The sequence below is a fragment of the Pseudonaja textilis genome, chromosome 5 (genome assembly GCF_049901715.1).
Source record: "Pseudonaja textilis isolate UNSWEBS1 chromosome 5, rPseTex1.2, whole genome shotgun sequence".
NCBI lineage: Eukaryota > Metazoa > Chordata > Lepidosauria > Squamata > Elapidae > Pseudonaja > Pseudonaja textilis.
Window position 1 is genome coordinate 43,421,114 of NC_141994.1, and position 16,024 is coordinate 43,437,137.

The 16,024-nt window shown below is 36.5% G+C and overlaps 1 protein-coding gene across 2 annotated transcripts in view; it reads left to right on the top strand.

Annotated features, from left to right (window-relative positions):
* Positions 1-11,519, top strand: part of NR1H4 (nuclear receptor subfamily 1 group H member 4) — a 30,212-nt gene extending 18,693 nt beyond the window's left edge. For both annotated transcript variants that reach the window (XM_026702269.2, XM_087934658.1), the window contains 2 exons: positions 8,590-8,703; positions 11,006-11,519. In XM_026702269.2, the coding sequence (XP_026558054.1) occupies positions 8,590-8,703; positions 11,006-11,244 (353 nt within the window). In that variant the 3' untranslated portion in view covers positions 11,245-11,519. The remainder of the gene's footprint in view (positions 1-8,589; positions 8,704-11,005) is intronic.
* Positions 11,520-16,024: the final 4,505 nt, after the last annotated feature.

The window sequence follows — 16,024 nt, forward strand, 5'->3', positions numbered from 1 at the left end:
TAATTGCTAAATATAGATTGAGTGGAAAAACTGATATTAGTTCATCTACAATATATTCAGTCATGATTTGATGTGTATGATATTCACTACATTGTTGGTTTCACAATATTACCATTATTACTACTTTATAGTACCTTTCTGTGTACAAAATGTGTTCATTATCATTTTAATACAGTTATAGCATATATAAGTATCTCAGCCATTATAAGTTAAGCTTTTTTCAAAGATGATCTAGGCATGAATGAGATTATAAAATAAACATCTAGGAGTTAGGTTGCATTTTTATACTCATTTATATGGGAACAAGTTCTATTACCGCATAATATTTGACTCTAAGATATAAAGCTGTGCTATTCTGTTAGCAATTATGTTATTAGATATATGTCCACAACTTAATAAAATACAAGGCATTTTACTATCAGATGGTTTTAGCAGTATTTATTTTCTGTGTTAATGTGTTATGCTGGTATATCTTGTTCTTGTTTTGCTATGCAGACTTTTATTTTCTTGAAGACGGTTTGTTGAAATTCTCTTAAGAATTATAGCTAAGGGATGAAGGGTTTTAATATAGTTGCACATTCTAATGAATGCATACTATATTACTTAAATAAACATATTTAAAATGTGTAACAGATATGAACTTCTTCTGAGAGAAAAACAAAATCTTGAGGATTATTTCTGTAGCTTGTGTTGAGATGATTTTTATGTGAAAGTGAATGTCAAATTGTCAGATAGTCCCTATTGTCCACATCCATGAAATGCAGCAACAAAAGCTGAAAATATAAATATGCCAATAGATGTTCACTTTTTGTCACCTGCCACAAGAATGATTCCCAGGCTTCTGAATTCCCCTGACAGTTATCAGCTTTCCCCTTCAACTGTAGACAGTCGGGTTTTTTGAATTTCTATGTGATAAAGAAGCTTAGTGATGACCTTTCTGACCTAGCATTCTTCTGTTAAGGCAGTACTGTATGGATGATGGTGGTGGCAGTGGCAGCAGTAAGACTAACAGCCAAATAGCTTGTGCAATGGAACACCATCTTACAAATAGCCCTTACTTCAAATATTAGATTAAAAAATGTTTCTATTTAGCAGCAACACTCTTGCTTGCTTTTGTTCATTACTGATAGTTCCTCCTTATTATTTTATGGGCAGAAGCCTATAGCTATGTTATGTCCATGCTATTGATCAGTTTTCATTAATGTTCACAAAACTCAAGCTAACTTATGGAGATGTGCAAAAAGAAGATGTAACATTAATAAATGCATTTTAAATTACTTCTTTCGTAACATGGAGTACTCTTTTATAGTCATGCATTTCAGTTGCAAAGGATGTCCAACATTTGTGCATTTGCTTTTAAAATCAATGTATTTCCAAAGCAAATATCATATTTGAAAACCATAATTTATCAGTGAAATTGTATTTATTGGATTTTGTCCTGGTTTATAGTTCCAAACTCTTTCAAGCAGTTTGCAAGATTTCAATACACAAACAGCAGTATTAAAATCTATTCCATAAAATTCCAAAAGCCAATACAGGTCATAAAAAACATTTTAAAAAAAGATTAATTGTTTGGATTGGAAAAAATCTGGACAGCTACAACTAATGCAAATTAGTTTAGGTGGAAAACCCCAAGGAGGGAATTAACAAGATATTTTTTAAAAAAAAACTTCAGAAAATACTGTGACCTACTCATTGTTTTTTATTTTCCCAACAGAAAGAATCACATACTTTCTTGAATCACATATTAGACAGGCATATATATATACATTGGTAGCAATGGACAGTTTCTTGAATAATGCAATAAGTGAAAGCTTTCAGAAAAACTGAAATAAGCCTCTGATGAAAGATTTGGAATTAAGAAAATACTTTGAATAGATAAGATACAGTGAATGAGGTAAAACAGTATGAGTAATTAATACGTGTGTTTATTTCTCAGTAACACAAGAACTAATTTGCATTTTGATTTAATATCTACTGGCAGCTTCAAGCCTATCCAGATGAAAGATCTCTTCATCCATATTAACAGCTGTCATAGTTATAATTAATTAGCTCCAAACCACCTTCCTCAGAGCTGTTTTTCTTCTTTTAATTTAAACATCTAGCTATAATAATACATGAACTGAATGCTTATTGCTAAACAATGGAAATTAAAAAAGGGTATACAATAAAGAACACATTTGAAAATGGACATAAAATTTGAATTATACCAGTAACCAAATACAAATTGAATCTACCATTCAACTAACCAATGAAGTTGCTAAAATAAAATCAGAAGTTTTCAGAAAGTTTTCAGGTTCATAGTAAAGATTTTCCCATATGGAAAAACACAAGTCATTTCAAGAATGGAAACCTCCTCTAGATGGAACCTGAAAAAGAAATATAAAATCAAAATCATTAAAAAAATATTAAACACAGAAAGAATATTGAGTTCTCAACTTATGACTATTTCTTCAGCAATTATTCAAAGTTATGATGTCTGAATGGACTTACAAACTGTTCCTGAACCCCTATAATCATTTTCTCAAAATTTCAGGTGCTTCACAACTCCTGCTCAGAGTATGTTGCAGATGTGGCCAAAAAGGCCCTTTTGTGTGGTAGCTGTGCCCTTTCTTTGATTGGAAGGCCCGTTAAACCTCATGTCCTACTCACCTCACTGGTGCTCTACAGGGAGTGCTCTACAAGGGGTCTTAAAAAATCTCTCAGAAACTTCAACTGGTGATGAGCATGCTTTGATATGCTCATGTGATGTTTCTACTCATGAGCTACACTGGCTTGTAATATGCTCCCAGATATGAGTTTGTGAGTTATGAAGAAAGTCCTTTATCACTAATAAAGTCCTATCTAGCATAAGTCTAGATCCGGCCCACCGGTTGCTTAAATCTGGCCCACATGACCAGCTTGGAAATCGCAAAGGGCCAGTCCATGGTGCCTCAGGCAGCCAAAACAGGATGTACCCCCTCCCCCGGTGGCCTGTTTTGGCCTGCAAAGTACTGCAGGAGACATCTGTCCCATCTGTCCCCCCTCTCCCCGCCTGGCCTATGGAGGAGAAGTAGTGTTGATCCAGCCCTTGAAGAAATCCAGTTTGACACCCATGGTCTAGATTATTTGTGGGACTGCCTATCTGCCCTGGTTTCTACCTAGCCAGTATAAGCCAGCAGAGCTGGAGACTCTGAATTCATTTGATTAAACAGCACCATCTATTGTGATTTTTCTCTGTCATCATGCCTATCTTCTGGAACAACATTCCTCCTTGAAACATTTATGGCACTCATTATGTTCCATAAGTCCTAGAAGATATGGCTGTTCTCCCAGACCTTGGGATAAGGTGGATGGAGTCACTTGCTGAATGTACTTTTGTTTATATTTTCCTACAGAGTAACTGGATCCCAACTTGCTTAATTGGTTTGCATTTTGTTTTTATTTTTTACTATATTGTGAACCACTCAGAATCAATTAGGAATCAGTTAGAATGTCTAAATTAAATAATAAAATATTAGAATATGTCCTCTGCGATAATGGATGTGTTCATATTTCACACTTATATAAGATGGAATGGTTTGTTTGGTTGTAGCTTAGCCTATCTAAACCCAACTGCTATATTTTTAAACCATGTTTTAATATTTATCACATTATGTAAGCCCAGCCAATTATAGTTTATTAATAAACTATGCTTAGCCAAACTGTGGCTTAGTGTAATATGAATCCAGTCTCCATTAATAATGTAGAAACTAATCCCCTTGGAATACAATTATCACTTGATTCACATATATTTTGTACAGTATTGCAGACTAATTATTTTATTTTTATTTATTGTTTTTTGTCAATTGCTTACAAGATAATAGGTATAAGTAAAAACATAGTTATGAATACATGGATACATATAAGAAAAATAAAAAAATATAAAAGAAACAGTAGGACAGGGACGGTAGGCATGTTGGTGTGCTTATGCACACCCCCTACAGACCTCTTAGGAAAGGGGTGAGGTCAATAGTAGACAGTCTAAGGTTAAAGTTTTTGGGATTTGGGGAAAAAACCACAGAATCAGGTAGAGTATTCCAGACATTGACCACTGTGTTGCTGAAGTCGTATTTCCTGCAATCAAGTTTGGTGCGATTAACCTTGAGTTTGTATCTATTGTTTGCTCTAGTGTTGTTATGGTTGAAGCTGAAGTATTCATTGACAGGTAGGACATTGCAATGATTTTATATACTATACTTAGATCAGACCGAAGATGGCATAGTTCTAGGTTTTCTAGGTCTAGAATTTCAAGTCTGGTGGCATAAGGTATTCTGCAATGAGTAGAGGAGTGGAGAACTCTTCTTGTGAAATATTTCTGGACTTTCTCAACTGTGTTAATATCAGATATGTAATGTGGGTTCCAGACTGATGAGCTGTATTTGAGTATTGGTCTAGCAAATATTTTGTATGCTCCAGTTATTAGTGTAATATTACCAGAGAAAAAGCTACGTAAGATTAGGTTTACAACTCTTAACGCCTTTTTGGCTATGTAGTTACAGTGGGCTCTAGCACTTAGGTCATTAGAGATGAGTACTCCAAGATCCTTGACAGAGTTTGGATAATCAACAAGGTCTTGACTATTCAGCCTGTATTTTATTTTCTGATTTTTTTTTTGCCAATATGTAGGAGAGAGCATTTATTTGTTGAGATTTGAAGTTGCCATTTGTTTGACCATTCTGATACATAGTCAAGGTCTTTGAAAGGTAGAAGTATTGTCTGTGGTGTTGAATAGCTTTACATCATCAGCGAAGAGAACGCAGTTGCTCTTGATATGATCACAGAGGTCATTTATGTAGAGTATGAAAAGAGTTGGTCCTAGAACACTGTCTTGGGGGACACCACTGTTGACAGGTACAGAATTTGATAGGACGCTCCCAATTTTGACTATTTGTTGTCTGTTTGACAGGAATGCTTCTATCCAGTAATGCAGGTGTCCAGAGATACCGCAAGATTTTAGTTTTACGAGTAGTTTGTCATGTGCCACTGAATCAAAGGCTTTACAGAAGTCTATGTAGATTGCATCTATTGCTTCGACATGATCGAGTTGTGTAGTCCATATGTTTTTGCAGTGTAAGAGTTGCAGATTACATGATAGTTTTTTCCTAAAACAAAATTGTTTATTAGAGAGTAGATTGTTTCTAAGTGGAGGATGATGGATTGGTTAATAATCGATTCCATGACTTTACAGGTAACGCAGCATAAAGAGATTGGTCTGTAATTTTCTTTTTTTTTTTTTTAAATATAGTTTATTAATTTTTACAATTAAAACCAGTCACAATACATACACAAATAAGCAAAAGAAAGAAAGAAAGAAAAGAAAGAAAAGAGAAGAGGAAGAGAGGAAAGAATTTTAAGAAAAGAAAGAAAGAGGTTACAGGATTAAAAGTATTCTTATTTAACAGTTTGCAAGATCTTCTTTTGTTTTCATCACCTTAACTTGTGTCATAAAACCACACCTGTTTTTAACTTATATCGCTACCTCGTTGTTATGTATTGGTACTTTCCTTTTATGCCTTATAATATATTATTTATCTTTGGTCAATCCAATTATACCAACAATTCCAGCTTTCATAGTATAGTGAAGTGTCTTTTTTTTTTAGCGCCAAAGTCAATTTATCCATTTCTCGCATCTTGAGATTTTTTCAATAATCATTTCTTCTGATGGAATTTGGTGTTGTTTCCAATGTTGAGCGAAGGCTAATCTGGCGCTGTTAAAATGTGTATTGTTATGTATTTAGTTTTTTTGGAAATTTGCTTATCAAAAATCCCTAGTAGGAAGGACTCTGGTTTGTATTCGATCTGCTCTTTGGTGATTTCTTCCAACCAAGTTTTGATTTTCTTCCAATACTTTTGGGTTTCTGCACAGGACCACCACATATGGAAAAAGGTTCCTTCTTTTTTCCTACACTTCCAGCAATGCGGACTCATGTTGGGGTGCATCTTCGCTAACCTCGAAGGGGGAGATGCCATCTATAGAACATTTTATAAAGATTTTCCTTGTATGCTGCCGATTTGGTAATCTTATTGTTTCTGCCCCAAACTTTCTCCCATTCCGCTAATGTGATGCTGCGCCCTACATTCTTACTCCAAGCAATCATATTTCCTTTTACGATTTCTTCTTCTAGTTCTGTTTCTAATAAGTAGTTATAAAATTTTGTTATGTTTTTTTTTATTTGATCCTAATAAAATTTTATCTAACTGTTGTAGTTTGTTATTAATTCCAAATTCTTTTTTATCTTGTTTATATCTGCTTTGAATCTGAAGATAAACCCATTGATCAATTTTATGTCCTTGCTCTTGAAGATCCAGCCTCCTGTAATTTTCAACTAGGCTGGGGTCTCCCTTTTTGAAGATGGGGATGACCTTGGCTTGTGACCATAGTTTTGGCAAGGAGCTGGTCCTGAAAGATTTTTCAAAGATTATGCTTAGAGGTTCGACTATGGCAGTGGGTAGCTTTTTTAAGAAGTAGGCACATATTCCGTCCGGTCCAATAGATAGAGATGGTTTTAGATTGCGCAGTGCTTTTTCAACAATGTCTTCTATAAAATTGATATGTATTAGATCATTTTAGTTGTCTGTGGTTCAACTAGGAAATACTGGGCATGATCCATTGCTGTTTGCAAATACTGAGCCAAAGAATGTGTTAAAGAGGTCGGCTTTAATAGTGTTGTCGTTGCAGTCATTCCATTAGGTCCTTTCAGGGGTGGGATGGACCTTGAGTCTTTTAGTTTGTTGTTTATAAAATTGTAGAAAGCGCAGGTGGAATTGGTGCGTAGAAGATTTTCTTCTTGTTTAATGTGGTAATTGGTGCATTCAGTTTTTATCTGCTGGCATAAATTTTTGTATCAGCTTTTGAAGTTGGCAACGTGACCAGATTTGTTCTTCTGCCAAAGTGATTTCTTTTTGGATGGAAGCTTCATTGTTTTGGGTAATTTGTTTTTTTCTGGTTTCGGGAGTTGTTAATGATACATATAGTTTGATGACTCTTTTGACTTCAAGTAAAAATATGTTGTAATGGTCTTCTACAGTACTGCATCCAGAGAATAGAAATTATGTTGATTGCCGACTGCCAGCAGTTCTGCAGTTCAATTCTCACCGACTTAAGGTTGACTCAGCCTTCTATTCTTCCTAGGTTGGTAAAATGAGGACTCTGTAAACTGCTTAGAGAGAGCTGTAAAGCACTGTGAAGTGGTATATGCTATCACTATATATTTACTTAAGAAGTAGAAACTCCTTCGTTCTGAAGTTAGCTATTGCTATTGCTCAAACACAAAGTTCCTTGAGATCTCATTCACATCTGTCTTGTCTAATTGCATGGAATGTTTACTTTATTATTTATTATTTTCATAAACACCCTTTTTTGGTGGGAAAGCAGCTATTCCTCATAATAAAATAGTGAAATATACCTATAGGATGCTATGAACTGATTGAATGGATCTATGAGCATTGAATGGTTGTTTAAAGTATCACCAAAAAGAGCCTTTCAGATAGAAAACCTACATTTCATCTTGGTCAAAAGTTCAAGAAATTTTCATAAACTACATTTTACCAATGAGGAAAATATTCCAGGCTTTGTTTTGTTATACTGTTTCAATTTATTATTGTAAGGATAAATGTATGATAGATATAGATAAACTATAATTTCACACATTGAAATGAATTTAAGATACTTATGTAGAAGGGAAATATTATGCAATCCATAGATCTCAAGAGCGATTCAACATCCAGTTAAACCTGTACATCTAGATTTGAGCCCAATTTCCCATACTGTTTCCTGGGAATTTCATATGAAACATTTCTCTATTACCTGTAAGGTTCTTGGAAATTAAGGAGTGCATTAGTAGGATGCATATGTATACACTACAAAACAAGGTTCAGTTCCTCAAAATATATTTAAGATATTGCAACAACAACAACAAAAACCTATTGTGCTACTCAGGTCCTATTGAATAGGTCACTATTGATAAGCCATTTCAATTGTATTTAAATTAAACATGTACTAATCAATTCTTCAAACAGATCAACAGTAGGGAGTTTCCATGTGTGGTTGACCTAAAACTCCCAGTAACCCTAATCAGCATGGTCTACGGCTAAGAGCTACATTCTGCAACAGGGCTGTAGTTTCCTCATTTCTGATTAGTAGAAGAATCTTGACAGAATAATGATATTATGACAGCAAATAATATTAATAATGTGCTGCATTTATCTATTTTACAGTTTGAGTTCAGCTGAAAGAAGGCATACAGAATGAATTTTTAAACTGATATTTGCGAGATTTGCAGAATTGGTGCTAGTGTTTATGTTATACAGGAAAATAGCGCCCTCTTGTGAAAAAAATAACATATAGCCATCCTATAATGAAACCATAAAAAATAAAAATAAAGGGGAATATACCTGATATGGAATGAGAGTGGGGGGGCTTTTTTTAAATAAAAGGATTTTCATACAGTACTTTCTATCTTTGTTGGTTTTCAGGCTCTTGCATAATTTGGGTGTTGAATTGTCTGAATTTTAATTACCATGGATTGCATCATAATTCTAAGTCTACTTTTCCTCATTGCCTTACAGGTATATCTGATGAATATATAACACCTATGTTCCATTTCTATAAAAGTATTGGGGAACTCAAGATGACACAAGAAGAATATGCTCTGCTTACAGCAATCGTTATCTTATCATCAGGTAATTCATTTTCTCAGTTGTTTTAGAATAGGGTCTTTTAAACTTGTTCAGGCCACAGAACCCTAGGATGCATCAGTTTGAAAAATCCTGTTCTAGACTATCAACACTGAATTATGTTACCAAATTTGAAGAAAAAAGGAAAGAGGCATGAAAAAGAGAATGCTAATTTCTTATATAAAAATAGTAACTGTTATTAAAGTATTAAAGCTGGGCAAATATTTCTAGAGTGAGTGCATATCTGTTGCCTATGGATGCACTTAGCCACACTCCACGTGTGCATGTATGGGCATGGGAAATAGAGCCCAATTGCTCTTCAGGAGACCCTTCTGATCATGCAATGAAGATGTCTTAGAATGGAGCACTCAGCAGTAAGTATTCCAAGCTGCTGCTCAAGGGCCTCTCTCAGGGATGCACTTTGAAACCCCCTCCCGATCCAACCCTGACCGGATCTGCCCCTTTTCTAAATTCAATCTTTCACTAGCTTCTCTCGTCATACCAAATGTGGTCCAAATGTATACTTTTGTGAATGAGATTTCCTTCTAGCATTCTACTAGAAAGAATGCATTGGAAAGGAACCTGTAAAATTCTACCTTGTGTAGGATTTACAGATGTTCACATCAGAGGTGGTATTCAGCAGGTTCTGTCCAGTTCTGGAGAACTGGTAGCGGAAATTTTGAGTAGTTCAGAATACCCCCCCCCCGACTGGCCCCACTTCCATCTATTCTCTGCCTCCTGAATCCCAGCTGATCGGCTGGGTCTTCTTCTGTTGCCCTGCATAGGAGAACAGAGCTGGAAAGCAGGTTAGTGGGGTGAGGAGAGTATGGGGATTTTGCAGTATCCTTCCCCTGCCACGCCCACCAAGCCACGTCCACCAAACCATGCCATTCCCACCAAGCCCACAGATAAAAAATTGAATACCATCACTGGTTCACATACAATTGTTTAATCATAGGCATTTCTGCATTAAATGTTTCAAATTACCTGTTTTACATTCAAAAGGCAAGACAAACTACATGTTACATTAGACAACATCCTCCAGGGTTGGTATTTGGAGTTGCCTCCATACTAGGGAGGTATCTAAGCATTTATGGAGTACAGTTATGGCCAAATATTTCAAACACATAGATATATTTGTAAAAGTGAGTACAGATTTAATATTGTAGCTGTTATGATGCAATAGTTCTGATCACTAGCAGCATAAAATAATAGGGGCCTAGCTAGAAGAAATGCATGAGTTTAGTGGGATTTGTGTTGGAGGCAGTCCTTGACTTAGAACCATTCATTTAGTGACCATTGAAAATCGGCACTGAAAAAAGTGACTTATGACCATTTATAACTGTTGCAGCATCCCCATGGTCATGTGATGAAAATTCAGTTGCTTGGGGACTAGCGTGTATTTAGAAATATAGAAATGTATAAAACTGATGGCAGAAAAACACCCAGTGGCCCATTAACTCTGCCCTTTGAGGGAGGTTTTGTTTTCTTACTTTTTATTTTTTGTCAGATGATGCATGTGTTTATCACAAGCATGTTTAGATTTAGTTACTGAAGATAGAGCCATTACTCCACTGGAAGTTATTTCCAAGCTTCCGCTACTCTTTCTACAAAGTAATACTTTCTCACATTACTTTTGAGCTTCCCTCCTGTCAGTTTGAGGTAACACCCATATGTTCTTGATTTTTCCTTAATATTGAAAATACTGCCTTCTAGAACTTTATTCACACTTTTTATATATTTAAAAGTTTCAATAATGCCCCCATTTTCTCTTCTGTCCTTGAGGCTGTACATACTCAGTTCCTTCAATCTCTCAATATGTTTTGTTCCTCAGACTTTGCACAATTTTTATTGCCCATCTCTGAACTTGCTCAATCTTATCAATATCTTTTTTTAAGTGAGGTCTCCAGAACTGGACACAGTATTCCAAATGGGGTCCAACTAAAGCCTTGCATTAGGACCTCCCTTTTCCTGCTGGTGACCCCTCTAGTGATGTATCCCAGAATTCTGTTTGTCTAAATAGCTGCCTGGTCATACTCATTTTGCATACCTAAACGTTTTCCTTGTGTGCAACCTTCTCTATAACAATCTGCAGTATCAAGCAAGTTAATAAGCAAAACCAATCCCATCAACACTGCAAGTTTTTAGACACACAATTCTGCATACAATAAATTTATGGGAACAAAATAGCCTATGAACAGAGAAATCTTTTATTTCATTTACAATTGGAACACTTTGGTCTTCATAATTTACATATATGAAATAATGCTTATTATTGTTCCTCTTCTTTTTTGAAAATTAAAACCAGATCGGCAATACATAAAGGATAGAGACTCTGTTGAACGGCTTCAAGAGCCTCTGCTAGAAGTTCTGCAAACATTCTGCAAGCTTCATCACGCGAAAAGCCCTCAACATTTTGCTTGTCTCCTTGGTCGCCTTACAGAATTACGGACTTTTAACCACCATCATGCAGATATGTTGATGTCATGGAGAGTTAACAATCACAAATTCACACCTCTTCTTTGTGAAATATGGGATGTGCAGTGATAGCCCTGTTTTTTACTGGATCATAAACTAAGTTAACTGGGACAGCAGACTTGAATCCATAACATCAGTGTGTTCATTCAGAGTTTTTGTATTGTAAATATTTTCTTAAAACACTTAAAATAATTGATAGTAAATCATTTTCATTGAAGTTTACATTTGTGTCTGTTTACATAGAATATCTGCCATGGTTCTTAAGTTCCTTGAAACAAGTGGATTTCTATTTGCCTGAAGCAAGTTCCTGTTATTTCTTTTGAAATTAAAGTAGTATACTACAATTTCTTTTTATTTTCATCTTTGTTCATTACTACTTACAAGTTGATAAGTTGATAAATATTTCTCATAGCCAAGCTGAAGTGCTATCTATCAGTCCTAAACTATTGGAAACTATACCTGCATGAACTCACTATCTAGCCTGCTGTAGATACAATGTGGGCAAATACTGCTGTTCTTATTTACAAGATGTATTAAAGACAAACTTGTGGGTTCCCTCCTTCCTTACCAAATATCATCATCTCATGGGAAAACTATCCTCGTTTCCTGCTTTTTCAACCTCAGCTGTGCCGCACAAAGCAGCTGAGGAGGATGTTGAGGTAATTCCCCATTAGGAGAATGAGCGCACACAGGGAGATGTAGTGAGAGTGGTGAAGAATAACACACAAACAGCACACAGCTACACTGTATAGTAAAATGTGGGTTTTTACTTCCAGTAAACAGTTAAGCAAAGTCCAAACACAGTCCAAGTAGTCAGTTTTCAGTCCAGTGATAATCCAATAACAAAGTCCAGTATCATAAACAGTTCAGTAACAGACTTACATCAAACCCAAGAAGAACTATGATCAGTCAGTAGGGAAAAATGTAGGAACGGCAACACTCTCAGCAACAAAATAGAACAACCCAGGTTTCTGGCTCCAACTTATGGCCGTTTGAGGTACCATACCCACAACCACAATTTTAGCATTCCCTTAAAAAGACAGTATTAAAATGTCTACCCTGGTTTATATATTTTCCAACCCAACTGTTAGGTGACTTACATTCCAAACAGAGGGAAAAGCAGGGAATAAACAACAGCCTAGAGCCCAGGATGGTGGATGGGCCAAACACTGAACCGGTTCGATGTCAGCTGCTCTTCGCAGCTACCAGTTCTATAGAGCCAGGCCAAACCAGTAGCATCCCACCCCTGGTTTTGACCCAGCTCCCCAAACATGATAAACCTTCTGACATGAATTCAAAAGATGTCTTTATTAGGAATACCAGCAGCCCTGACAAAAAGTTTCTTTCGCAAGCTAACAAGTCTGTCCAGCCGGAAGATGAATAGTTGTCTGCCACATGTATTCATCTCCACCCCCAGCTAGGGTGGGGCCTCGTTAGCAGCAGTGGCTCTTTCTTCCCCAGGATCGGCCCACGGCTTTCCATTGCTCTCCCCTTCTCTGCCTTCTGTGCAGCCATGCATCAGGCACTAGACCCAGCTGTTTCTCTCCTTCATCAACCACCTCCAGACCTGGGGGTTATTGACTCTCCATCTGAGGGCTGACGGATAGCCCAGCGGCCGCCTCTGTCTCTCTCTCTCTCTCTCTCTCTCTGCCATTACCTTTTGCCCTGATGCTGACCCTGACTCCCACACCTCCTCCAACTCCTCTGATTTGGCTGTTGGATGGAGCGGCCGACAGGCCACAACAGTTTCACATTCAGAGACACATTGATTCAGGTCTGCAAACTGGGAATTGGCTCAAAGACTTACTGAGCACTGGGCAGAGCATAATTTGAAAGAATCGAAATTTCCTATTTTCCCCAGAGAAGAGTAACTATGGAAGGCAGTGTTCATTGACTGGAGAAGGACAGCTTTTCTTTGAATATAAAAATAACCTTAAAGAGAATATAGATCTAGTTGCCCATCAAAGAGAATATCATAATATGCCAATTGTTTAATTATTTAAATCTGTTATTTTTAGGCAGAAGAAAAAGAAAAGATTGAAAACACTACTGGAGTTTTGGTTAAAAAAAATTATGAGTGACTTGAATTGAAGTGACTTATCAATTCTACCTCTACTGTAGAAATTCCCAGGTTGACTTTAGGCCACTAACCATTTTTTGGTCCAGCTTACTTTCAGGCTATCTTATTGGAGAAAACTGAAGGAGAAAGTGTTCATACCTGTGTTTATTATTTTTATATGTGGGATAAAAATCAAATAATAAGAATCATCTGAAGAAGAGGCTCAGATCTACCCACCATTCCATAAAAAATACAGAATCAATTTATCTGGTTAAGTTATTGTGCTAACCTGTGCTATACTGTGCCAATTATGGCTTATTAAACACGGCTTAAAAACCAAATCCTAAACTAGCACTGCCATTTCTGGGCTATGCAAATCTGGACAAACACCAGCAAAGAGATGTAGAAAGCTCCAGTTTTGCAGCCCAATTAAACCAAACCAATAATACTATTTATGAAAATATCATCATATTTAACCTGATCCCAAAATGAATATCTAGAAAAAAATAAACACAGATAACCCAAACAGTGCCTTGTTAATCTAAGTCTACCCACTCTAAGTGAAGCCAGTCTCCCATTCATAACTATATGCCTTGTGACTCACTTATATATTTATATGTGTATGCATACATACATGTGTGTATCTTTCACAAGCCAAAATCCAAAGCAGGAGAGTTTAACTGAATTAATCGCATTGACTCAAATAAATTCCTTAAGAGGAAACTTAATGGACCTTCCACCTCCATCCACAGAAATTAACCATTACCCTACACAGAACCTTACATTACCTTCCCCAGTTTCAAAGGAGCAAAGAAATAGAATGGATATGAATTAAGGGGATTAAATAGATGCACAGAGAATGACAAAAAGGGGAAAATGAGATAGAGATAAGGAGAGGAAAGAAAATTTGACAGGGAAAGAAAAGAAAAACTGGAAATATTGGAAAAATGGTTAAATCTCCAAACACTCTTTCCCAAGTACTGGCAAATTTCAAGGACATCCATACTGTTCATCAGTAAGGTGTGTATCTGCAGGAATTTAGATTTCCTGATTATTTTAAATGGTTCTCTTTATCACTAATCTTTTCCTCCCCTGTTTGCCTGGGTAAAATAAACTTATTTTTCTCCTGAATAAAGTAACTCTATAACTACATAACACAATGTGTGTACTGAGGATGGTTAGCATCAGTGCTGACCACTCCTACATGAAAATATTTTTTTCTGGTTCATAACAGTGGCCACACTAGTCCACATGCTATACTACACTGTTGCTTGCTTAACCATGTTTTTTAACTAACTCACAACTGGGCAGATTTACAGAATTACAGACTAGGGCTGAGACACCACAATGGCTTTTCCCCACTATATGTTAAATTAAATCCTGTTGTCGGTTAGCTTTACCACAGCAGAGAGCAAGGAATTGTTTGGTTTGTGCCACAAAGGTTTTTTAAAGCCAACTTTATTAAGTTTTTTGAAAAGATAAAATACAAATTAAAAAAAAATTAAAAGAAACACGAAGGCGATCGGGGGGAAGTTTAAAAAGTCACAAGAGAAAACAAAAAAATACAAAAATTAGTTATGACTTTTTTCAGTATAAATTTACAATAAAGTAACCCCCTTATTCTAATTTAAAACAAAAACAACAATATAAAAATTAAATGAAAAACTAAACCTATATAAAATAACCACTTATTCTCTTTCTGAAGAAAGAAGTCCAAAAGTGGTCTCCATGTAGAATAGGATAGTGAGTTCTAGATAGGCTGCACCTGTCTATATAAAACACTAAACTACAGTATGAACCATCGTTAATAAACCACAAAACTTGAGTCCACAATCAAGCTAAGCCAAAAAGATAACACCAAAAGAATGATCTAGGCCAGGGGTGTCAAACTTAAGATTTGGCCCGCGGGGTGCTTAGATCTGGCCCACGGGCCCACCCTTTAAACAGCAAAGGACCGGCCTGCAGTACCTCTGCCAGTGAAAACATAACTCAGGAGGGCTTTTCCGAGCTCCATTTTCGTTGGCAGAGGGCTGCAGGAGGACGTTGCAGCCAAAAATGGAGCCTGGAAAGGCCGTCATGACTGACAACGAAGCCTTGATGAGTGACATTGCCTGGCCATGCCCCCGGCCACATCCCCCCTCGAGGTCAAACACAATGCTGATGCAGCCCTCAATAAAATTGAGTTTCACACTCCTGATTTAGGCAATACATGATACAGCATACAATAAAGGTAGTCCTCAACTTACACCAGTGACTGTTCAAAGTTACAACAGCACTGAAAAAGTGACTTATGACCATTTTTCCAGTTACACCCTTTGAAGCATCCCCATTATCGTGTGATCAAACTTCAGATGTTTGGCAACTGGTTCATATTTATGAGTATTGTCCCAAAGAGGCAAGTGGATTTTCTTGTTTTTCTTGAAAACATTTTGCTTCTCATCCAAGATGCTTCTTCAGCTCTTCTTGGATGAAAAGCAAAATAAGAAAGTCCAGTTGCCTCTTGAAAACAGCACCTTTGGAACAACCATGATCTGGATGATTGAGAATCCCCAAAGACACTTATGACCATTGCTGTTTCTCCCAGGGTCACGTGATCTCCTTTTGTGACTTTCTGACAAGCAAAGTCAATGGAAAAGCCAGATTCACTTAATAACCAGTTACTAACTTATCAACTGCAGTGATTCACTTAACAACTTTAGCAAGGAAGGTCGTAAAATGGAGTAAAACTCACTTAAGAAACATCTCACTTAACAACAAAAATTTTGGCCACAATTGTCATAGTTAAGTGGA